The sequence below is a fragment of the Apis laboriosa genome, unplaced genomic scaffold (genome assembly GCF_014066325.1).
Source record: "Apis laboriosa isolate Shangri-la unplaced genomic scaffold, ASM1406632v1 scaffold63_cov154, whole genome shotgun sequence".
NCBI classification, from domain to species: Eukaryota; Metazoa; Arthropoda; class Insecta; order Hymenoptera; family Apidae; genus Apis; species Apis laboriosa.
In genome coordinates, this window is record NW_025223982.1 from 98,765 (window position 1) to 125,694 (window position 26,930).

Genomic DNA, 26,930 nt, shown 5'->3' on the forward strand with positions numbered 1-26,930 from the left:
AGGAAATGCAAGCGTATATGCCCGTCCCGTGGCGAGAGCCGACTGCCCTCCAGCACCTGGAACGGCTGACGGTAACCGGGTACAATGCCTCCTATATCGAGTGTCCTTCTTTAAACACCAGCCCGCCATCCGTGTCCTCTCCTCGTCTATCCCCTTCAATCTCGCTGTCCCTCTCCCTCGCTTTTACGAGGACATTCCGTGCTCTCCGCTCTCCTATTAGCGGCCAGGTAAAACCCAGTGGTTCTCAATACACCTATCCACCATTTCACCTATAGTTTGTGCCTTGGGTAAACTACTAGATACACGAGGCTACCTCGAGTTACTTTCTCTCTTGGTTCCCTCCCCTCCGTTATACGTAGGGTAGCGGACTTCGGCTTACGAAGGGACACGGTTCTACGCCGTTGTTGGTCATCGTGCTCTTTACGCCTCGTTCACGTATACGTCCGGTAGCGTTGTAAAGGCGTTATCGATCCTGCAACGACTCGTGTCCGCCTTTGTGTTCTCTGCTCGTAGGCCGCAATCCCTACGTGAAACGGTCGCTCGGTTTCTTGATTGATTCGATAGAAACGTGTCTCGTGGCTTAGGGATAGACGATCGTTACGTGTTTCGAATAGAAATAGAGATTAATTCCAGCGAGGATCTTTTTATAAGATCGATTCGGGGATTAAATTTAGCATTGAAAGGACGAATCTAATTTTGGGATATGAAAGATCTCGATGAATTTTAGTAAAATGATGAGAAGTTTCGGTTAGAGAACTTTTTCATAATCGTACTTTTTTTTTTTTTACTGTCGTTGTATGTAGAATACGAGACGAATATTGTTAATTGAGGGATATAAAGTTTCAGAGGGAAGGGTTCGAGGTTCAGCTTTTAAAGTTTTTTTTTTTTAAAGTAAAATTTAGTTTCTTATTCAAATCCCTTTGAAAGAGACGATTTTCAGCCGATAGAAAAATAAAATTCTTTTAAAAGCGTGTTATTTAATGTATTATATCCTTTAAATACATCTTATACATTTACTATTTAGCCAAAAAATATTTCTAATTTTTTTTCTACTTTTTTAATAAATAAATACACTTTTGAAATATTCTTTGAGAATAAGTCCACGCGTTGCTAGTTTAACAACGAATATATTACAAAGAAATGTAATATATAATGGCTCTATAGTCGTAAAAATCTTCGAACGATATTTCTCAATTTAAAAATTTCTAAAAATAACATCTTTTTCCTTTACATATGATTGAAATATCGAAATTTTTATACCTCATTGACAAAAGGATATCCATCACGCGAATGTCTATATATTCCGACCCGTAGCCATTTTTATCGAAACGCCTTCCAAACATTATTTCGATGAAGCCCATTTCTCACGAATCGGAGACTATTCTAAATTGGCCATCCCGGTTGATTGAACGGAAGAAAAGAGAAGAGACTACCTTCACCCAGCTCCACTTGAGGCGAAACTGCAAAAATAAATAGGAGCCGTAAATAATTTCTCGGCCGCAGACTTCTCTTGAAAATAGAAACCTCTTTCGGATTCTTGCAGTATATAACGATCTTTTCGTACGATGGTTTCAAAAATTATTAAATTTCTTTTTAAAAATTTTATGCTAACTTTATTTAACTCGAAGTTAAATGAAAGATAGATTCTACGAAAGTTTGTTCGAGAAAAGAAAGGAAATTATTTAAATTTACGAAATTAACATTGATAAGATTAAAGAATGTTTCGATTAAATGATGAAATTCTTAGAACCAGTACTTACCTGGTTCGTTCAATTTACACTGGTCTTCCGAAAGCTATTGTTTATTCAACAGTCATTAACCAATACGGGGAACGAGGCTTCTAAGTAATACATGGAACACCTGGAACCCCTAACAAAAGAACGTGTCTCTGATGAAACCTCAAACCTACACGGTACGTTCAGTTTATCAAATAAACGTGTGCAACAGAATATTAAATAAAGATGTACTACCCCTCTATGTTCTCCGTAACATGTATACTGTTTACTGTATTACAACTCGGATCTCAGTGAACGTAATTTTGTTCCGTACATTTGTTATAAAACGTAGATATTAATATATGAATTAAAAACCAGAGGAAAATTTGAAGGAAATATTTTTATAATAATGTATCGATTAATAAATAAATCGCGATTAATTAACATTTAATATAAATTCTAGATTCGAATTTTAAATTTTGTCTATTTTTAACGTATCATTATAAATATTAATTCACACATAATAAAACATGCATGTACGTAAAATATGACATAAAAATGATTTTGTACGATAGATTAAAACACAATACGTGCATTAAATCTTCAAATCCTAAAATCGAATATCTATCAAAAAATCAATTTACATGGGAAATAGAAAAAGAAATATTCGATCCGAATAAATCATAACAGACTAATCAATTCGCGAAGGCAATGTTCGAAATGTTCATGGAGCCATAACCAAAAAGGGATGAAATGATGTATGTTCGTCGAAGAGGAAAAGTCGCACGCCCTTCGACGCAAAAACAACGAGCAACCCAAGTGAAAGGAGGAAACAAACGTCAAAGGAATCATATAGTTCGAATATATATATGTGTGTGTGTGTGTGATACAGACTGCGTAGGTGTGTGAAAAATGCGAATTACTATTGATCGGAAGAGAATCGTCTGCCGCGTGTGAGCCACGTAAAAGGAAACGGAGACAGCAGCTGCGATGACGATGGGAAACTTTGTCGTCAACCTTCGCTTCGATACGTTTGACCAGCTTCGTTATTTCGATGAAAGCAGAACGACAGCAAACCACAATCGAGAACCAAGACCACCATTGTTCCCGAAGTCTTTCATGTTTTCGAAACTGTGTGCTTCGTTGCCCTTAACGCCATTGTGACGTCATCTTTACTACGCTTTCACCAACATTTCAACGTCCCGCGAGAAATCGAAACGCGAGAACGAATCCCAAAAGGGAAGAAACACGATTTTTATCTCTGGTAACGAGATTCTCGTTATATTGCATTTCACTAATGTCTTAACGATTTGTTTTAGCGCACACAAGAAGGATGATGAAATATGGGTCTGGTTTCATTGAATTTTCTTGGAATATTATTTTGTTCTATCGTAAAAGAAATATTGTTCTGAATTTTCTTGAGTATTATTTCGTTCTATCCTCGAAGAAAATATAGTTTGAACGATAATAAATGATGCGTAAGATCCTACGTACGAAAAAAAAAAAATTGAGAGTTATGTTTGAATCACGAAAATTCGATTCGTATAAAATCCTCGAATCGAAAAATTTATTTTTATCGTTTAATAATAATTTAATAACGTCTAGTTTTTTTTCTTGACTCTTTTCTATATTAAAATTGAATAAACCTCGAACGTACAGCGGTGACAAAATGAAATGGGATATATGAAGACTGAAAAACGAGAGAGAGATTCATTTTGATCACTTATGACATTGGGATAAAAGCGACGAATAATTGTTCTCGACGTTTGAAATGGAGTACCCGGATAAAAACCGAATCGGATGAGTAGTCTTTCTATTGTTCGAATTCCGTCCTCGATCCGATTTCGAGTATGCAGATGGGATCGAAGAAAGAATAGAGAGTTCGATGAGAGCATTCCTTCTTCAAGAAATTGTCCAATCCGGAACTTACTACGATCCATATCTTGGTATCCATATATTTCAAGTATTCTATAATTCCGATTTATTAAGAATCTTAAGATGTACGATGTAAATTTTACTTTCTATCGTACATTTTTTATTTTCAATTTTATTTGATCCTTTAGTAACTTTCATCTTTAATAAATATTTCGATTGAATATATAAATTTATACTATATTTATTAATTTATTGATTATTTTCTTAACATTAAAGAAAAGGAAAAAAAGAAAAATGCAATATCTGCAATAATTATTTCACATTTTTTCATTCTTTAGAAGATTCTAATTTATTCTTACAAAAAAATATTTCTTTTAGCAAGCATCAAAGTGTTAGAAATTGATCAACATTATCAATTACTGTTTAATCGATTAACTGCTATAATGAATGAAGGCTTCCAATGTTTATAATTAACGAAGATCGGTCAATGAATTGGCGATTCCTCCAAAATCATTCCTGATGACTGAACATTCAGGGATCAATGGTGAAAAATAATATCACCTCGAATAGGGTCTTCGCTGTCCCTATATGTGAATAAATTTAATTCATGGTTTGATAAATTTCAATATTCAAAAGAGTATTAAAATTCCATCATCAAAGAATTTTTAACTAATTTGTAAAAGAGAAGATATCAAGCCTATTTCACGGAAGGTTTGAGAAGGTTAGAGAATTTCTAGAATGAAAAGTAACATCAGAGCACAAGGAGAGGAATTTCGTAAATTGAAAAAACCGTATAATGGCATTACAAAGATGGAATTTTAGTAATAAGAAAAATAACATAAGATGTTATGTTTTCAAGATAAATAAACGATAAAACAACAATACTTTCTATGTACGAAAATATAAAAGATTAATTGTTAAATTAAAGTATATTTATTGTGAAATTATTGGAATGCAATATACATGACTGATAATGTCTATATCTAAACTTTATCTTTATCAATAAACGTTAGAAGAAAGTTACATCTAAATCGAAACAATCAGTGTCGTTTTAATTCAATAATCCACGACACTTCCTCCATCGATTGTAACTAAAAAAAACAACCGAAGAATTCTCGTGTAAAATAACGAAACACGAATTCCGATCTTTCTCCGGCTATTAATATCCTTCGAGCTCACACCGATGGATCCTCCGGTTCATCCATCACGTCGTGAAAAAAAAACATATAGACTCATTTAAAAAAATGCAGAAGTGACGAGAAAATACCATCCACGAAGAAATCGTTAACAAAGATCCCTTTTCATTATTCCATCTTACGATAGAAATTTTCTTGTTCCAATAAAAATTCCCTCTCCCTTTCGCGGGAAGAAAGAACCAACCTTACACACTATTAGCCAAGGAGAAGAAGCTATCTTACACTCTACGAAAAAAAAGAAAAACCAATCCACTCTTTCAATACCCCTCGTTATTTCTCACAATACGTCAAAAGAAACCCTCTCGAACGATCTCCTCGAGTCATCCTTTTATCGTCTCGTACGTGCACTCAACAAATTCCAACATCGATCAATTATATCACAATCTCTTCGTCCACGATTCTACGATTCCATCCGGAATAAACGCGCTCGAGGACGCGCCGCGGCGCCGAAACACGCACGGCACGCTTGAAACGCAACCACGGAGGCGACGCGACGTCTCGGCGCAGACGCCGTTACCACACTCGCGTACACGAGCGTCGTTCCGTTGAACCATCCAGGAACATCGACACTCGTGCGGCGACCGCGACCGCGACCGCCACCAAACCGACTTCCGCGATTTATTCCGCGCGCGGTTTCCGCTACCGATCGTGCCTCGATCCTCTCACTCTCGTCCGTCGATCGATTTTCATCCATTAGGATGAGCCATCGCGCGCGCACCACTCGACGACAAATATCACACAATCATTATCGCGGGAATTTTCACGGTGCGACGAAGAATTAGTTGAAGAGTAGTCTCCTTGTGCGCGACACTGTTGACATTGCGCTTTTGATACCCGTTTCAATTGCTTCGACGATCGTCACGGATGTTTCTTTGGTACGGTGAAAACGATGGAAGGATGAGTGTAGATGAAACGGTTTTGATGATTAGGAAATTAATACACGAATCAGTGAGTGAATATTATTTTTTTATTTTTTTTTTTTTTTTTTAGTGAGATTTAAATAATACGATTAACGTGACAGAATGATTGAAATTGTTTCAAGAGTGTACGTGCAACGAATATGAGATATATTCGAAAATCGTGTAGAAGCTGGAAATCACGATTGACGAACGGTTCGACTAAAAACGATTACAAATTTAATATCAATTATAAACACGCATCGATAATCGAAATTTGAATTAACGTTTCACAGAATTAACAATGGAATTTTATTTGCCTTATAGTATCCATACGCGTACTATATCGATGGAATTCTAGAAAGAATTTTTTATCCAAAATAATTCCAAAAGAATTTATCTGATTTTTTATATGTAGATATACATTGTTTCTATTTCGATGTAACTCGAAAGATGAAGTGATAGATATTCTATATGATTTTCTCCTCGAATCTCGAATTTTTATCGCTATGATTAATACGTAATATTTGTAGAAAATTATTTCTATATTTTCCATCATTTTAATGCCATCTTCGTTGAACAACAATTCGCTCAGCAATGAATCATTAAGAAACCGTGATCGATCCACGCGAAATCAATTCTCTACGTTGAACGTGATCGATCGATGTTGCTGCATCGTTCCATGGATATTTGCATAATATTACTATATACAGGGAAGTAATTACGTGGTGCATTCTTGTTACATTTTCATTATTATCTTATGAATTTTGTCTCGATGATTTTCATGAAATATTATACAGGAGTTTATATATCTATCTTGATAGGTATATCAAAATGGACGTAAAAGGGAAGAATATTATCAATGAAACAAAGTTAATCAAATTGAATTAAATGAAAAATACTTGATTTCTGGAAAATATTGAATTATCCGTTCAATGGCGTTAAAGAATCTCTCTCTTTTTTCCCATAAAATGAAAAAGTGGAATAAGAAAAAAGAAAGGATATTATATGAATCAGATTTTTATATCGGCATGAATGAAATATAAATAACCGATATTGTTTTAATAATGTAGCAAAAGAAATACAATATATTCGAATTTCACATAAAAGGGATACGTAAAAATGACCAACTATATTGAAAAAAAGAAGAAAAGAGAGGAGAAAAAAATATAGGTACTGTAAAGAGGGGAAAAATTCGCGTCTTTTTTTTTTTTTTTTTGCATCGATAATATTTTCGATGCGTGGGATTTTGTCAAAAAAATGTCGCTTGTCTGAAATAATACACGTTAAAAAAAAAGTTCCATTTCGATGGATTCATACGTGTTTTATATTTCACATTTACAATGAAAAGGAATTATATTGTAGAACAATTTATATTGTTTCGAATATAAATAAACGATTAATCAGTATACTAACGGAATGTTGTGTATTACAACAACAATGATTTCGAACGAAATAAAACACGATTCGAAAATTAAAAGGATAATGATCGAAAATAATGGGACCACTGCGAACAAAGTTGCAACAATCGAGCAAAAAATATTGTAACTTGATTGAGAAGAAAAGTATTATTTGCCAATAATTGAAATTGGAAATTAAACGAATAGATGAGTACATGTTCATCGATTATTTATTGCAATAATGATTTGAAACAAAGTACAAGTACAGTCTATTTTAAAAGAAACATGTTTGAATATTTTAAATCGTTATAAAAATACATGAAAACATCATATTAATTAAAATATTAAGTCGGAATATGCTTGTTTAACTATTTAAAATTTTTAAACTTTTTCTTATATTATTCTCTGCAATAAATAATATGAACGAAACAATGTGTTTTAACAACTTCTAACAATGAAGTCGAAACCGGAAGTACAGTCAATAGTTACTTACTTAGAACGGTAGACACGGAATAGAAAATGAAACGTAACCATCGTACCTTTTAATTATTCGTGTTTTCGGGTTACGTTCGTTTCATTCTACTTAATGTGTCTATATTTAGAGAAAAAAAGAAAAACTCGAAATTACGAATACAGCATTTGACGAGATGAAATTGGTTTCGCTGGGTTTCCGGCCTTACTTGAAAAGTGACTTAAAAACGGGGTCAAACGCGCCTCTCTTTTTTTCTCTCTTTTTTTCCTCGTTTCTTTTTTTACATTGAGGTCGCTTTTCAAACGGCATGCACCGAGCACAATATATAACCGGTGGGATTAGCACTAATGTCGCGTTCGTTAGCCGCGCAAACAATCCACCGTGCCGACTTCCACTTCCGGCGCCGCGCGACTCGTCCGCTCCGTTTACGATATGCACTTCCTCCGGTTGCCCGTATTTGTTTCCGTTTCCAATGAAAGACCTGTTTCTGGTGTCCGCGAGAATGTTGAATTCGATGAATAGATTGAAAATGAAATAAAGAAACAAAAAAAAAAAGGGAAAGGATTCGTAAGCTTTAAAAAAAAACGTTTTTAAAAGGATTTTTTTTCTTTTCTGATTCTATCCAAAGGCCTTTTGAATCGTCGAATAAACGTGCTGAAATTTATAAAAACGAATTGTGATAAAATTCGTTACCGATCGTTTCACTTTTTGTGTATTAATTTTTTTCCATTTACTTCGAAAATACTCGTGCTCTCTCGATATTTTCATGTGTTTCTTGTCATTGAATTTCTTGATTGACATCTTTTAACTATTCAGTTGTAATTGGTTTTTTCTTCGAGAATTTAAAAAAAAAAGAACAGTTTGACGATACTGTCCAATTCTTCCTTAGTTATTAATCTATCCTCGTGTTTTCTAGATTAATTTTGATAGTAAGTTTTTAATTATTCGATAATAATAATAATTTTAAAGAAAATAACGATGAAATTATGATACAATATCGTTTCTTGTATGATATTTTGTTCTCAATATTAAGTGAATCTAATTTTAATATAAACATTGTGATTAAAATATATATATATATATATATATCTTAAAATTATTGATATTTGACATTTCATCTCAACGTACATGATTTTGCATTAGAAATAAAAATCAATCAAAGGGCACAAGTTTTATGAAAAATTTATGAATTAATCAAGCAACGTGTACCCATATAACTGTGAGATGCTTTCACAGTAGATCGACGATAAATTACATCAAATATATCGAACTAACATATTTTATTTTCACCTTCGAATATATTCCACATCTCTTCCCTATTCTTATACATTCTCAGATATTACGTGGATCTCATCCACGAGATATTTTATCGAATGAAAAGATTCCCTTAATATCATTCACAGACAAGATCTACGAAACACAACGTATATCTAAAATAAAATTCGTGATAAGAAATCATAACACGGTTGATATTGTCCGCTCCATCGATTCCCGGTTTATTGTGTCTCAAAAAATACATTTCGCTGTGAAGAAAGGGATGAAGGAAGAGAAGAAAAATAATAAATTACACGCGCATGTTGATATTAAAGAGTTTCGTAATATATCAAAGGTCAATAAATCTTTATTTACTGAAACAATAAATGCGAATAATAGAATAAAACGAGCACAAATTTCTTGAACGGATGGATGAAAGAAATTGCATCGACTTGATCTATCATAACGCTGGAAAACTGCGATTGTAATCTGTGCTTTTATCGAGTCATATTTGATTTGTAAATCTTCTATTTTTCGTATTATTAGCATTATATTTATCGTATTAAAATTGAATTTTATCATAGTATAAAAACAGAATTATAAAATTGATGAATATAAAATAAAAAAAAATTAAAGTTGATTAATTATCAAAATTTCAATCGATTTGAAGATGTTCACACTGTTTTCTCGAAGAAACAATCGTTAAGAATATAATTCGGGATTTAATTCGATGTCAGAAAAATTTCATTTCGTATTTTTTCTAGGGTCGAAGAAGAATTAATTTCGATCACGTATCCAATGGGAGAAAAAAAGATATGTTTGATGATTCTTGATATCGAAAATTATCTTTTAAACCGAAATGAAACAAACGGAAAATATTAAAAAGAATTAGAAAGAATGGTTTTTTACTATATGCTCTTAAAGCCCTTTGAAATATATGAAATATGAAAATTCTGTTAATCCGTTGCTTTAATTCCAGAAGAGAAAAAGAAAGAGGGGAAGTAGCACTTTGGCAAACGAGAATTAAGCGAGTATGCAAATTATATTTATTCGCCCTTTCATCTCTTTCCGGTTGAATCGAATAATCATGTTTAACGATGCCTCTATTTACTGTGAAATTCTGAAAAATCTTTCGAGCTTCTTTTTCAAATTCATCCAAGCATATTCACTGAAATTTCTTTCCTTTTTATAAAAGCGGAATTTTTATAAAAGGAATTAACGTTCTTAAAACGCATGGGACAATATGCTGCGATAAAATCAACGCTAATTAATAGAATTTTTATTAAAAGTTGCATGTTCCAATCACAAGATGCAAAGATCCCTATTGTATTGTTCGTAGAATTTTTTTTTTGCAATTGCAAGATTTCTCATCCTTTATTCGCAGAAGCTTTCTTTCCAACTTTTTTTTTCGTTTTTTTTTTCGTTTTCGATCCCAAACAATTAAATTGAATTCTAAAAATTTTCAACCTCTGTTACCAAACGACCATTGTACTTTCTTTCTTTTTTTCTTTTTTTACCAGCTTTCAGCTAACGAGTATTTTATTTTTGAATCGTGGAAAATTGCTTTGAAATTGCGAAAGAAATTTCTACGAAAGATAATTCGCACGATTTCCATTTTGTATGGTTTCATAGGGAACGCCTACATCTTGGCGGTAAAAATCAATGAAATCTCGATTTCCAGCCCATGAACCCGCAAATTGACGATTAATTGGCCAATTAACCGGCTTCCATGAAATCTTTCTAACCGATAAATTTCTGCTTGGTTGCAGACCAAAGCCATCGACCGTCGCCACCAAACAACCATCACATTTCCGGCCGGTTGTTGTTCCGCGAATTAGCGTAAGCCCGCTATTAATTAATCCATGAATCGACACGGCAATAATGAACGGGACAGGCGTCTAGATCGATCGATCATTCGAAATCATCGGCGACTTTTCCAAAGATCTCGTCGAAACGATAATCAGGAATTTCGAAATTTGAATTTTCGAAAAGCGATAAAGTGATAAAGGAACGAGAAGAGCCAAAGACACGTATATGCGTGGCAAACAAGAGAGAAGTCTACAGAGAAATCAAAACGGAGAGTTGCAAAGGTGACGGAAATAGGATTCGAGGATTGAAAAGTTTTTCAAAGTGTCTAAAGTCAGGAAAATTGAACGGCGAATGGGAAGAGCCAGGTAACGGAAAAACTTTAAAAGTAAAGTTGAAAACGTCGACAAGAAATTGGTGACATATTTCGACTGATATATTTCCGTGCCCGAATGACGAAGTAGAAGAAAGAACGAACGAAGTAGAAGAAGAAACGAGTTGAGAAACACAAGGCGAAGAAGGCGACGATCGAGGTGAGTGCAACTGGAGGCGGTAGAAAAAAGTAAACAACCCTTTGTAGATGTGAAAGACGAGGAAATCGAATGAGAGAAACAAAGTGACATTAATAGCCACGAAGGAATCTTGACAGGAAGAAACGACCTTCGGGTAGATATCTAATAATAAAGAGACGCGAGGCTGAAGGGAATATGAAGAGAAAGAAACAAGATTAAGCGATCGGGGCAAGAAAAGGACGACAAGGAGGAGTTTGTTGTGGCAGTGGTGAAACGGATAGAGACGCGAAATCGAAGGTAGGGAAAAAAAAAAAAAAGAAAAAGAAGAAGTATTCGATCGAATGGATAACCGAGACACGAGTGGGTGGAAGCATGAGAATTCCAAGTGGATGTCTTTTCTCGGCTACACGTTACACCGGCCACCGGCACTCGCGTCACGTATCCATTGAGGGACAAAAATGGGTGCCAACCAGTCACGGAACGAGCCTACTCCTGGGGAAGAAGGTGAGATCGTTTTTTTTATCGAACGCGCGTTTATCGTTAATTTCGAAGAGTTAGCTTCCAAGAAGAGTTGAGGTGGAAACGAAAGGGAAAATGTATATGTATAAGAAGAATGTTTATCGGTTGTTCTCTCCTCGTTAATTTACAACAGTTTGTCAATTTATCGAAACTAGTAGAATTTATGATAACGTTTTATCAAATTTAGTTTCGAAGGGAAAGTTAGATTAGTTAGAAACTACCGATATCGCTAAATTGTAAAACTTTAAGACAACTGTTACGTACATATTATACAAGCTGATATAGATTGTTGTCGAGGAAAACTACACTTCAACGAGCTCAATATTCGTAATAATCATTGCATTACGTTTCATAATGTCTCGTTACAACAAACCAAAATTAATGATTCTATATTTTCGCAAATATAGAAATGTAGGACAATTTCTCCCTAGAATAGATGATAATCCGAAGATAAATAAAAATTTCTCGAAGTATGCTTATCTCCTACGTTTTAATTAACGGAAATTTAAAAACAAGAACTCGATTCAACCTCGAGTTCAACGTTAAAATAACTCTATTAAGGGACAGTTCTATCAACGCCAACTTCACCCCTAACTTATTACGAACTTATTACTTCTTAACGGGTAAACTTGTGGAACTATTTCAAATCCAATTTATCCAAATACGTCTCCCTTTATAGATGTAATTAGTAATGTTAGGAAAATGAACGAAATCATTTTGCCATCAGAAGCAACACGTTAATCGCGTTTTACGCGTCAAATGCTCGCGATTCGAAATTTCGTGATCCTTTGCATATGTGAAAACAAATGGTTGGAAGTTGTCCAAATTTCGCCACCAGCTGAGATTCATTCGGAAAATGACAAACGACAGGATACGCCAATGTGATTTTAGGAGGAGATGGTCCCAACGTCAACGACGATAAACTTCCTATCACGATCCTCCGCTTAGTTTAGATAACCAGCGCGAGTTCCGGTAGGCGTGTGCATAATTTTTCGTTTAATTGGACTTTTGTGAAATAACACAAAAGTGGCTTTGTATAACTTGTATCCTAAACATTTTTCCATGTCGAAATCGAATTTCACGGAAACGTTTATTTTCCTCAAAATGTGATAAACACATTCTTCTATTATTAATTCTATCTCTTTTGTTTCTCGTTTCAGTGAATTTTGATCACTTTCAGATCCTACGCGCGATCGGGAAAGGAAGCTTCGGAAAGGTAGGTGACAAAAATTTTTACTTAAAAGAAATGTTTCGTATGCTACTTGTTTTTTCTTTTTTTCTAATAGTTGAAACAGGTACGTGGTTATAGAACAGTTGTTATCGAAATCATTATTTTGAATAATCGTGTAATAATATCGAGCTAATGCACGAAATAACATTATTGTGATAATAGATCAATTATCGAAATCGTATTAGATTACAATGAATAATTCAATTTATATTATTACTTGATATTGAAGCTAATAATTAAAATATTAGTCAGTTTTACTTATCACCAATTCTATCATTTCTATTTTTTTTATTCTTTATTTTAATACTTTAGCTTTAAAAAGTATTTATTTTTATTCTTTACATTTCCAATAATACATTTAATATTAAAAAATATTTAATTAATTATGAAACTAAAAACCAAAATTAAAAAAATTATTGAATAAAATTCAACCAAGTGATCATGTAAGGTAAAATTATCAAAGTTAAATTTAAATTTTAAATTTTATGTTAAAATTTATAAATTAAAATGTTTAAATTCAATTGCTTTAATTCAACATTTCACAATTTTATATATGTATACTAACTTGTACTTCGTTTGCTTGTATCTTTTAAAAGGGTACGATTCATTTTTTCAAGATATTTCAATTGAAAATCTGATTTTTGAATACCAGATAACAGTATTCTTATTATCAAAAGTCTCGATCTAAATTCGAAGTATGATTTTCCGCAAAACAATTAATATGTCAGAAAAACTTTGTTTACCTGAATCCCTTGAAACGAAATCGAACTTTATTCAAAACTAAACTGATTAAATTTTCCATCTTATTCTTTCATCAATTGAATTCACTGAGAATCATAAATATTGGGAAATTTATCACATCTACCAATTTATAATAATAAAATTTCTTTCTTTTACGTTTCAAATATGTCTCATCGATAATTATTCTCCTATTACATTTTCATATGTCACGATTAATTGGAAATAATTCTGTTACCATTGTTCACTCCAATCGATGATCAAATTTCACACTCAGAAATTTTATCCATCGTGTCTTTATTCCAATCAATAAGGAAACACGTAGGAATTTTCGATCTAGAAAATTTCCTACGTTACTCCTACCTCACATCAATTTTTTTTCTCGAGCAAATATCCACCCTATTCTCTCTCAAGCGGGTTTTATTTGTTATTGAACAACAATCGGCCGGTGGCAGCTACGTAATTCATCACTCATCCGGTAACAAGCAATTAATTATTTCTAAATAGGTGTGCATAGTGCAGAAACGGGATCGTACTGGAAATATGTACGCGATGAAGTACGTCCACAAGGGTGAATGCGCGGCAAGGGGCGCGTTGAAGAACGTCGCGCGCGAAGTGGAAATCCTCTCACAACTGGAACACCCCTTTTTGGTGAACCTGTGGTTCAGTTTCCAAGGTAAGCTGATCGTGACTGCCTCTCGAATGCCACGAACGAGGCTTACCAACCCTCCATCTCTCGTTATTATCGATTTTCCATAGTAGAAGGGTGCTAAAGATATTAAGCAAGGTAACTCGATCGACGATCTTTCTTCCTTGGTTTCCGCTTGTTCTACATTTGTTTTTCTTGCTTGCTTTACTGTTGAACGACAAAATTGATAAATTGTATCACGGTTAAAGGAGATAAAAAATGGAACGATGATGAGATACAAGTAGATCCAGTCAGTTATGAAAGTCTTCGTATAATATTTTACAAGGAATTTCAAGTATCTCGAAAGTTTTGATTTTATTGAGAATTTAAAACATAATGCATAATTTCGTGTGCGAATATTTTTCATATTAATAGAAAAATAGAACATTGAAGTATCTGAGTATTTGTTATTTTATATTATGCAATTACAAAGTTATATTTAAAAAAGCAAAAATATCAAAAGTTTATGAATTAATCTCATACTCTCAAAAATAATATTCTGCTAAAATAAAAATTATTCGGTGATTTATTATTCTCTACATACGTATAGGATTTATAATAACCTATTAAATTTTAAATTTTTTATTTTATTTTATTTTAAATTTTAAATTTATACAATCTTAAAATCTTCATGATTATAGATGTGATTTACAGAATAAAAATTTAAAATTTTTCTTTTATCGCGAAAAATTGAAAATTTTTTTTTTTTTCATAGACTATCGGAAGCAACATTACCTGTGTCTTATTTTTTCCTTTTTACAGACGAAGAGGACCTCTTCATGGTTTCCGACTTATTGCTCGGCGGTGACCTGAGATACCACATCCAACAAGAGGTCGTCTTCACGGAGGAGAGCGTAATACTTTACGTCGCCGAGATCGGTTTGGCTCTGGATTATTTGCAAAGTCACAATATCGTGCACCGTGACATAAAGCCTGATAACATTCTACTGGACGAGGAAGGTATATCTCAATCTTTGCTCGTTGTATTAAAAATTCATTTGACTTTTCTTCGTTTCTTCCCCGTCCGACAGATTTCCTCCATTCCAAAATAATTCAAGAAATCGCTCTGAAATTTCATTCTCGTTGGAAATCTCATCGTGAAAATGGTTAAAAACGAAGATTCTGACCGAGAGTCTGGTTACGATTATTGAGAGAAAAAGTTGTCGAGGAAGCAATATTCCTCTCTTTTCCTTTTCCTCGTGGCAATTTGTAAAGTAGACACGATATCTACTCTTTAATTCCCTTTTAACAATGGATAATTTGAAAATTTCCAGAATACCGGAAAAGTTTAAGTGGGTCATCGTTTTTAAAGGAAATTTCATAGAGCGAATTAATTCTACATGATTCAGCGATTCACGGTTTAACTTTGGATCGCTATCATCCACGTTCTTGAGAAAAATTCTCGAATAATGATAAATTTAGAGAACTCGAGAGATAAATATTTCCCTCGGTCAAATCGATAGTTGTAAATTTCGTAACTAAAAAAAAATTCCGAAACTATCGTACTATTGATTCGCGTGGGAGTTATTGTTAAAACAACTAGCCACACCCGTGGGCCGGTCAAGGTACATTCCCGAGATAATGCGAAATTACATTATACTCGTTCCATTATAAATTATAAATACTCTCGCTACAATTTTCTGAACGCAAACCACAACCAATAGACATTCTATCCAAGCAATTCTTAAATTCTATCGCGTTATTAACAAAGAAAATATCGCGGAACATGGAACGTACGATGCTAAAAAGATTGATAAAATTAGGATATAATGGAAAATTGAGAGATTTTCATTTATCTTTCTCTTAATAAAGATTAAATGAATATCAAAAATACAAATATGTAAATTTTCTTTTGAATATTCTTTATTTCTTTTTTTAAGAAGATTTAAGGATAAATGTCATTCGTTTGTTCTTAATTTTATATTGCAACGATGAAATAATATTTTATAACGAACTTTGATCTTAATAATTATTTTCCATAAGTTATCGAATTGCATATGAAAAAAATATAGTAATACAAAGGTTTAGGCGTGTAATTTATGAAAATGGTATTCAAGAGAAATATTAAAATACCTCGAGAAATATCGCGTAATATTTAAATAGAGGTCTTAAGAATAATCTGAAAGGTTTTTTCATGCTGATTAAAATTTCATTCGGATTAGTGAACTTGTTTAAATTGAAGTTGGTCCATTTTAAGCTTCTTTTTAAAAGAATACTTGAAATAAGTAAAGGTAATATACTTATAGAATGTATTATTTTTTTATAAATTTCTAATTTTATTCTTATTTCTTATGATTATAAATGTACTTATATATATATACAGTATATATACAATCTTTACATTTACTTTGAATCTAAATTGATTCAAATAATATTTTCAGATATGAATGAACTTCTTTTTCGCTTAAAAGTTGAATTAAATTTGAAAAAATATATCAAATCAAATAAACGTCAAATCTACTTTGTTTAAGTATCTTCGAAATTGTTTGAATTGTTGATATTAATATAATTTTCATTCATTTACGTTTCCATTGTTTCTTTCATTTAGTTAAGCAAAACTTCAAAATGCTTTTCTTTGAGATATCTTAATAAATAAGATAAAAGCGACAGAAAACAGTGTTGGAAGAAAGGAAACGAAATAATGACAAGTACAACAAGTACATAAATACAAATAGATTAAGGAATAAAGAAATAAAGGAAAACTTGATAAAGAACAACTGGAAATATAACAGTGAACAATATCAGATGCTAATAAAGTTTGTGTATTAACGTAGTGGAAAATAACTCGAAGATAAATCCAATTTGCAGAAAAAAAATAATTGAATGATCATCTATCCAAATAACTTTATCATTTATCCTGATGTGCAATATCCTAAACTTCAATATATTTTATTCAAAATATTTCATTACTATTTGCGAAATAAGTTTGTCGTATCGACGAACGATAAAAAGAATTTTCTGCAAAATATACCAAATATACTATTAATTTCTATAATTAATATACTATAATTTCAATTTATATGATTATTTCATTTATTTGCAATGAAAAAATCGATATACATTTATACTTGTTTAAGTATAAAAAAATATATCAACTGCGAAATTGAGCCAACGTTTGTTTAAACTTTTCTTTATTTTTTCATTATTTAGATTAGAATTAAATTAATAACAAACATTTTACACAAATGGGAAATATTAATTAAAAAATATAGGAATGTATTTAATTCTTGAAACTATTTGTGAATAGACATCGGCCGAACGATTTTGAATAAAGACAAAAACATGATGTAAATTAGAAAAATGAATGAAAATTTCAATCCGTCTCTCAGAACGAAATTCTGCATTGTAATTTAATGTAATTTAACTTAAACTCCATCTTAAAATAGCCATTTCTGAAAAATATATGATAAGTTGGAAATACGTATAAATAAATTCATTTTAAGAATTTCTTTCTCTTTAATGAAATGCAAATTAAAATAAAATTACACTTCGTACAGATAATACATATCGTACATAATAAAATAATCGAATGAAAATATAGTTAAAATCAGCATAATTGAAAACAGATGATAAATGATGATCAACGATGATCAAAAATGTGAGCTGCTCTTTTCAAATATCATTTCCACTGGAAATGAGTGAAATAAAAACTAAATTAAAAGGATTTGTATATTTGAAATCGACTTATAGTTCCTTTTTAATTAACTTGACGTTACACGTTCGTTAAACGCATATTCGACACTAAATTGCATACAGTTAAACGAGGATTCGAAATTCTGTAAATCGAGAAACCAGCATTGTAGACAAACGTACGCTTATTTCGTTTGAATATCAACCGAACCGTTTATGTTTGATTTACACGGATTTACGTGAACATAACAATCGACCAACCTGTATGAATTCATTTCGAACGAATTGCAAGAGCTTAATTATATTATTTTATAGATTTCTAATAGAGATTGATTTTGAACATATATTAATATCACACGTATATAAAACTCAAATATATCCGGAATACATATAACGTGGATTAAAAATTTAAAAATCCGTGTTCTTAATACACGCCTATTTAGATATATGTGAACATCTAATTTGTAACGATCAGATTTTTCAGCAATCAGATTTTCAAATTGATCTCGGTAGAATTCGATTTGGTGCCGTTCAAACGATTTTTCGATAATATTTAATATCGTGCTGCAAATTCCATGGATGGAAAAATGAAATATATCTACGGAAAAAAGAAGAAAAATATTTGAGTTATGTCAAAAATTTTCAATTTTTACTAAAAGACAAGAAATTTTTTAATCTATGCGAAAAAATATCATATCATATTAAATATAATAGTAAAAATATGAACAACAATTTTTAATTTATATTGGATCAATTGCTATATATATATCATATATACAATATCAATTTTTTGATAAACCATTTGATATTTATCTATTTCAAAATATTTGTTTATTTCAAAAAACAAGTCGACGACGAATATTTTTCTTTTTTTCTTATACTATAACTCTGTTCGTCGATGAAAATATGATAAAATTTCAAGAGTGACCAATATTCATAATTTAGAAATATTTTTCGAGTTTTCAAAGAGAAACTTAAAGATAAAAAAATAAAACTATTAAATAATTTTGGGAAGAATACTTGCTTGAAAGCTTGATTTATTATTTTACTTGAACGAATATTACAGAATTTCGAAGTTTTTACTGACAATTATTTGGAAAAAGTTTGCAAAATTAAATGTAAATACATGATTCTTCGCGAAAATTCATTAAATTATATTTTTCATAAATGAAGCCATAAAAAACAGATGGATATTTAATGAGATGAATGAAGCTTCAAAAATCAAAATTACAAAATCATTCTTGAAAGAAGAGAATGTTAATGAAATTTCAAAATTTCAAAAAGAATTCCTCGTAAGTAAATAAAGTTTATAACAAAACAAAATATAAATTTCCATAACTAAATAAATTTTAATTCAAGATTTTTTTCATTATTATGAAATGAAATTTTATCTCGAACAAATGGTTGTTTTCATATGACTTCTTTTAATTTATTTCTTCCTCCGTAGATGAAAACGAAAGAGAATTAATTAAAATCATTTTCTTTTAATTTCAATTTCCTAATGTCACTTCGAACTTTGAACAACACGAATAAATGAAATGATTACTTTTGATTACTTATATATAATATATTTTTCGCATTTAATATCAATCCAATAGGTATATATCACATTTAAATTTAATTTTAATTTAATATTTAAATTTAATAAATATTTATGTCATAACGATTAATCGAATCTCAATTAATACGCATTTTTCAAATAACACGAACTCTTTTAGAAAAGAATTTTCCCAGAAGATGTATCGATGGAGAACCGCTTTTGATTGCTCATCAAAGGTCAAAGAACGGCTACAATAAAGTACCACGTTATATTCCGGTGACGTAGGCCTCAGATCCGGTCATTTTCCTCTCCCTCTCTCTTTCTCTTTCTCTATTAGTCGCGACAGGCTGACTCAGCTCATAAATAATTTTATGCTTTCCATACGATCTCGAAGCCACGTGCTTTGAAAATTTCATCCTTTGACGCAACACGAAAAAGCTCTCGCGCTCAACTACAAAAACGTAAGCACGTTTTACTCACAATCTCAAAGCTCCAAAAGAATATGAAATTTAATTTTATTATCTCGAGAACAAATCTCTTTACCTCTAAAGAAAATGTCAATTTTTTTTGTTTAAAACTGATAAACAATTAACGTTTATTCATAATTTCATAAAAAGATATAAAAATCCTTTCATCTCTAAATAATTTTCATCAGCAATTATTTTTGTTTTTAGAATTTTTCTTTTATTCTTTCATTTATAATAATTTTATAGAAATATTTTTTTTTTTTATAAAATACATACGATATTATATTTTCAAATTCAAATTAAGATCGAATAAAAATTAAAAATACAGCAAATATAAAATATTTCAATATAATCGTACGGTGAATTTTTATTATCTTTTTAATGTTTGCTTCGACAGATCACAAGTTACTTGTATTTATTCTCTCTTTATTTTCATCTAGCTTTATTTATAAAGAAACGAGCGTTAAAAATTTTCATTGGCCTCAAGAATATCATTTTGCGATTTCTAAAAGAATCTATTATATAATTTTAAACAGATAGCAATTTAATATCAATAATATTTAATCTATTATTTAGAATTAAAAAAGTACATATTATAAAAAATTTAAATCTCAAAATTAGAAAAGATAATTCTTTCCCTTTCGATAAAATTTTTCATTCGGAGAAAAAAATCATAGAAACGAGGTATTCAATCGTTCGAAAAAAGCGACTCATCCGAGGACATTCACACTTCAAAGAAGACCCTAATTTCCCGCTGCATTTGCCCGACAGTTGTTTGCGCTTCGAAATTGCTTCTGCATCATTTAAAATTACCCAGACTGAGTGTCAACTTTGCTCGCGTTTCATCTTGCTACCCATATTTTCACTTCATTGTTCGTGAAAACATTCTTCGCATATTCACCGTTATCCCTTTTAACTCTTTCACCAGTCGATGGATGCGTTGGTGAACTTTCAAAAAAATCCCTGAAAAGAGATTTCAGTGTTAATTTTGATCAAAAGATTTCCATTTCATTTCATCCATCGAACCGCGAAATTTATCTTTCGTCGTTCTTTCGATTATCTTTTGTCCTACACTTTATTTTTTGATTCTATTAAACGTGTCAAATCATTTTTTAAATTATTCTAATCGTATTATGTAATCATTTCTAATTAATGATTAATGATAATTTCTAGTGATAATATCCAAAAAATACGAAAGAAAGGAAAATAATGAGAAAGATATGGTCGTTATAAAAATAACGAAATCAAGTGTAATGCGAATTAACCCTGAGTGCACGTTGATCGATATTTTCCACTCGTCTGCTCTGAAATATCATATCTCATCTCTCGTGGATAGTGGAACACTCAGGTAACATAGAAATTCCGCAAAAAAGTCCGATCGTAAAAAGTAGCGTGATATTCGATTCTAGAAACTGAATCACGCATGTGACATCGTTTGCGTCACATGATACATATGATACATAACGATCACCAGCTGACGATTAATCGAATTCGTATTCATTATCCATAGTGCAAGCATAAAAAAAAAAGAAGAAAAAAGTGAAATTGGATAAAAGAACGATGATGATAATTTAGTGAATTCGAATCACGCGATTATCAAGTGTTTTTCTCTTGTTATTATGTGATGTTTGTAAATAGCAAATACAGAGACGATTAAATAAATAAAAGTGCGATTATATAAGTTTATGTTCTATTTAGGACACGCGCACGTGACAGATTTCAACATCGCAACCGTGCTGAAGGGTGGAGAATTAGCTTCGTCGATGTCAGGAACAAAACCATACATAGGTATGAATTAATTATATTTTGATCGCTACATTGATACGGTCAATTGATATAAAGCCATTAAATCATTATCGTTTCGAGTTCTATGAATAATGCATGATCGAGAGAGATCAAACGATTCCAAAATCAATGAATGTGTAAATATGTTGATAAATATGTTGATAAAACGAAGATAGAAAATAAATAATAAGTGTGAAATGAAGAAATTTAAATCGTGTAACATAAATCTGTACCAAAGATTTATGTTCTTCGTTTTATAATTACTATATCGTTATTCATTTTTAATATTCTTATTCAAGAAAGTTAGTCACTCCGATTAAACTTTTATCGAACATTATTCTGATATAGCTCCAGAAATCTACATGTGCTACTTGTCGGAATATTGTACTCTTGGCTACAGTTATGCCGTAGACTGGTGGAGTCTAGGAATTCTTGCTTGGGAAACTCTCGCAGGAGAACGTCCTTATCCCCTTTGTTCCACTACGACATACAGAGAAGCTTTGGAAATCCTTCAAGTAAAATAATGAATAAAATCTTTTTATTCATTATTATTCATTGTCTCTTTCGAACTTTTTATATATCGAACCATATTTTCTTTACAATTTATTTTTTAGTGACGGAACGTATCATTTTCTCAAGATATTCCTTTCCTTTAAAATATATATCGAAACATCGAAACATCGAAGGAGAATTCATTTTATTTCATCCATTTCTGTTAATATCCTTCTTTGTAAATTCTAATCTTTTGAAAATATATTGCTTAGAAAATTATTGAAAATATTGAAATCACATTCTTTCGAGGAGAAATATCTACAATTTAATCTCCATTACAGTCTTTGAAATAATAAAAAGATTTGAAGGGTTATAAAAAAAAAATATTCTCTAGGATGAAAGACCGACACCTACTGGCTGGAGTTCCACGATATGCGAGCTTCTGGATAAATTGTTAATCTTGGCACCAGGCGCACGAATATCAACGTTAAAGGAACTGAAGCAAGTGAACGCTATGAAAGAACTCGACTTTGACAAAGTATTGAACAAGCAGATCAAGCCATCGTTCACACCGCCAAAGGATCATCTGAATTGCGATCCGACGTTCGAACTAGAGGAAATGATTATTGAGACGAAACCGTTGCACAAAAAAAAGAAGCGTCTCGCGAAGCAAAGGTGAGCGGACTACGAAAAAGGATGGAGTTAATTACTAGATACTTGTTCGTATCGTATGATCTTGCCTCTTGCTGAAAAGAAATTGAAGAATTTCGAAGATATTGATCAAGCACAGAGACTTTTACTTTCTTCCAATACTCTCGTTTTTATTGGAATCCCTTTAAATCTATCGTCATATCGATCATCGTTCCGTGAGAATCCCTATTTCCATGAAAGAAAATTCTATTATAATTTATTATCAAGATAATCATTGAAAGTTCTTTCTAAATTATAAAATATCCTAAAGTAATGGATAATTAATTGACGTGTTGGATAGAATATCTTATCTTCAGATAAATTCTTAAATGAAAAATCGAATAGTCGAAGATTTCTAATAAAAACAAAGAAGTAGTAAGTAAAGCATTAGGAATCCCTTTCCAATTCCAAGATATCTTTCGTTTCCAATTTAAATCTGACTTTCCCATCACCGATCTTTTCCAATCATCCAATTTATAAAAATTCTTTCGAGTTAGCGACCACTGAGAAATTACTTTTATAAATCAATTCGCAAAAATCATAAATCAACAACAAAAATCCATTGATTTTTTCATTAGCGATCGCACTTATAATTTTCCACTTAACAAAAGAAATGTTGAATGTACATAGATCGTTGAAAGTCGATCATGCACCCGAAGACACGGGGATTGGATTCGTGGAGGGTGCCGGACCAAGCGTCGATTTCAGAAGATTAACATTCATTCCGGAATATCGGGTGTACAATCGGGAACGCGAGATGGAAAGGAAGGAAAGGGAGAGAAAAGAGAAACAGTGGGAGGAGGATTTGAACACTGCCATGAAAGGTGCCGAGGAAAGGCTGAAGTGAGTTAAATTATTCTTTTAATTACTGTTGTGTTCTATAATTGTTCTTTTTTTTTCTTTCTTAATCATAAATAATCGTAAGTAAAAGTAATTCTGGGATATTTATTATATATTAATATTAGTTCCGAGAGAGAATTTAATGAGAAAAATAAATGGAGTTTTTGTAATTAAAGATAGCATTTTTTGGTGTAGCCATAAAATAATCGTATATAGATAGATTTTTTTCGTTTCTAGAAATGAATTGTAACTCGTTTAATTTTCATGAAATTGAAAGAAAAAAATTTTAATTATTATCATTTTATTGAATGTTTCATTGTTTTTTCATATCTTATAAAGACATTATTATAAATTAGTATGGACAGAAAAGATTAATAATAAATAATTTCTTTCAAAGTTTCAAGTACAAATGAAATTTCGAAAGAGATACAGATGAAATTTCGAAAGAGATACAGATGAAATTTCGATATGATATTTCCTTTTGTGGAAAATTTTATCTGGAGCATTATTTCTCTATGAATCTATCAAAAAAATCATAAATTTTTAATTAATTAAAAATTAAATCGAATAAAGTCTCTGAATATGAAATGATATGTTTTCAGTCGATTTTTGTGCCTTTAAAAACGAAAATCTATCGATTGAGAATAATATATAATTGTACATATATATAACAAATTATAAAATTCGCGCCATAAAAATATATATTATATTTCATATTTATTATATTAAATATAATATAAACGATCCTATATCCTATAATATATATCTTATTTTGATTTCGTTTTTTACGATATAGGATAGTTAAATGCAACAAGAGTTTCATATTCTTCGATAAAACGTTCGATTTATATAATTTTCCGATATAAAATTTTGTCGTTCTCGATGAAATGAAAAAAATAGAATGATTCGTGTCATTTTTTTCGTCTGTCCTTATAATCATAAAATCATAATTTCTGAGAAGTTTAAAAATTTCTATTCTTCAACATTTATCAAATATTTCTTTTTTTTTAAATATTAAATTTAAAATTAAAATTAATTTCTTTTTCCACGAATGAATTTATTATATAAAGAAATTTGATTCGATAATTATAGGACGAAACAACAGCCAGCACAGCAAACCGGAAACCGATTGAGCGTATCGACTGCTAATGTGAAGACACGCATAAGTGCATCCCCGAGACAAGGAAGACGGATTAGCAGTGCAACACCGTCGGATATAGACTATATCGATGCAAGTCCCGAACCTTCCACATCCTAAATTCCTTCTGAACATTTTGCTATGTGAAAAAAATCGAAGTATATAACTGTAAAGAACATTTTGAACAGTGAACTTCGTTAAAATTTGTTCTCCAATTTATAGAGTGAAATATTTATAAAATTCATTCTCGATCGTGATAAGTTTGAATCTAGTCTTTTGACGATCGACAGTTTTCTTTGATTTCAGGAATTATTAGAAGTTAATATAATAGTCATGAATTCAAAAAAATAATTAAAAATTAAAATTTTATTCGTCTCTTCTTTTTTTTTTTTTTTTTTTTGTATTTTTTTTAAATTATCGTGATCACACGAGTACTAAAGAGAAAAGACGCGGATGTTTAAAATAGCATTATAAAAGATATATTTGCTGCAAGAAATGTCCATTAAATAATTTCATTTATGTTGTAGTTTTCATGGGAAAAAAGAAATGTTGAATTATTCGATCTATCAAAATGAATGTTATAGCAATTTATTACTTAGTCAAATAATCACCGTCATGATCAATATCCGTTCTAATCAATCCGTTTCTGCGATATACATATTATATTAGAGAATTCATTTTATTTTTCTTTAATTTTTTTTAATTATCATCATTATTGATGATAATTATTGTTCATATGGCCGTCATAGTCGCAACACTCGATAGAAATGAAATGTCCAATTCCTTAAACGTTCGTAACTCTAACCTTAAGAAATATAAAATACTCGAAATTTATGATTAAACGGTAGAAAAAGTTTAACATAAATTTTTGAATAATAATTTTACAAATAATCGTTTTTCCAAAAAAAATTAACATGTATCTCAATCGATTAAGATCTCACACTATATTTCATTCTCTCTTAAAAAAAAATGTATCATTTATTTTTATAAAAAACGAAAAAAGAATAACTCGACCAAACTGAAGCCTTTTAAAGAGCATTTTACCAAAAACTTAGCGAAAGGAAGAAGAAAAAAGAATTATGATGTTTTCTCTTTCTCGATCTTACTTTTCTTTTGAAAAAAAAAAAAAAAAAAAAAAAAGAAATTGAAACTAGCACGCGATCCAAAACATATTTAATCTTCGTACTTTACAAACTTATTCTTCACATAGTTGATGCATATTACTTAACTTTTTTCTTAGAAAGTTACTAAACTCGTGTAAAATTTTTATTCCAATAAATTTTGTAACTTCAAATAAAATTTAAGATTTATAGAGATACAAATGAAAATCGTATCGTTTGAATCCTTTAACAAATTGAAATGATTAACTTTATAAAAACCACATCTTTTCTACTTGCCATCATTTCATGTACATATTTCGAATTTTATTTAAGAACATTAAAGTTACTTCGATAATCAAACCGACGAACACCAAGAATATAATGTAATTTTATAAATAATCATAAGGAAAGAATATATCTACGTTATAATGTAAAATTAAATTTAAAAAACGGTAATTTAAAAAACGAAAAAATGAATTGAATATCATTTATCGAATGTCTCTGTTTCTTTTGCAACAAATAATAATTTTCTTTGTTAAATGATCAAATAAGGAAATTTATTTTTATTCTTATATATCGGTCTATGATCGACATTGATCGAAGCACAGAATAAATATTGAAAAAAAAAAAATAACAAGAAGAATCAATAAAAAGAAAAAAACGCTTGTCTTGATATTATTTAATAATTGATTATTAATAAAAAAAAATCCTAAATACATATTTAGAATTTAAATTAAACTATGATATAACTGAGAAGAGTTTTAAAGAAAGAGTATTAAAAAATAATCAATAATAAAGATATCATTTCATGAAAAAAAAAAAAAAGTGACAAGAAAGATTATTCTTTTCAGTGGAATTTTATAATTTCTATCAAAATTCTATTAAAAGTTCATTCTATTCTATTCTATAATTTAAACAAAACAAAAAAATGATGACTATAAAATAG

At 30.7% G+C, this 26,930-nt stretch overlaps 1 protein-coding gene across 4 annotated transcripts; it reads left to right on the forward strand.

Moving 5' to 3' along the window:
• Positions 1–5,377: 5,377 nt before the first annotated feature.
• On the forward strand, positions 5,378–26,657 carry LOC122718383 (serine/threonine-protein kinase 32B). Of its 4 annotated transcripts, XM_043943378.1 has the most exons (11): positions 9,810–9,839; positions 10,578–10,647; positions 10,751–11,630; positions 12,806–12,861; positions 14,122–14,290; positions 15,065–15,262; positions 21,638–21,727; positions 22,073–22,239; positions 22,611–22,891; positions 23,537–23,749; positions 24,839–26,657. In XM_043943378.1, the coding sequence occupies exons 3-11, from the start codon at positions 11,585–11,587 to the stop codon at positions 25,002–25,004; spliced, it is 1,386 nt and encodes a 461-aa protein (XP_043799313.1). In that variant the 5' UTR covers positions 9,810–9,839; positions 10,578–10,647; positions 10,751–11,584; the 3' UTR covers positions 25,005–26,657. The 4 variants fall into 4 exon arrangements, with proteins under 4 accessions (XP_043799310.1, XP_043799311.1, XP_043799312.1 ...); XM_043943375.1 differs by lacking the exon at positions 9,810–9,839 and adding an exon at positions 5,378–5,734 and having other exon boundaries at positions 10,578–11,630; XM_043943376.1 differs by lacking the exon at positions 9,810–9,839 and adding an exon at positions 5,378–5,661 and having other exon boundaries at positions 10,578–11,630.
• Positions 26,658–26,930: the final 273 nt, after the last annotated feature.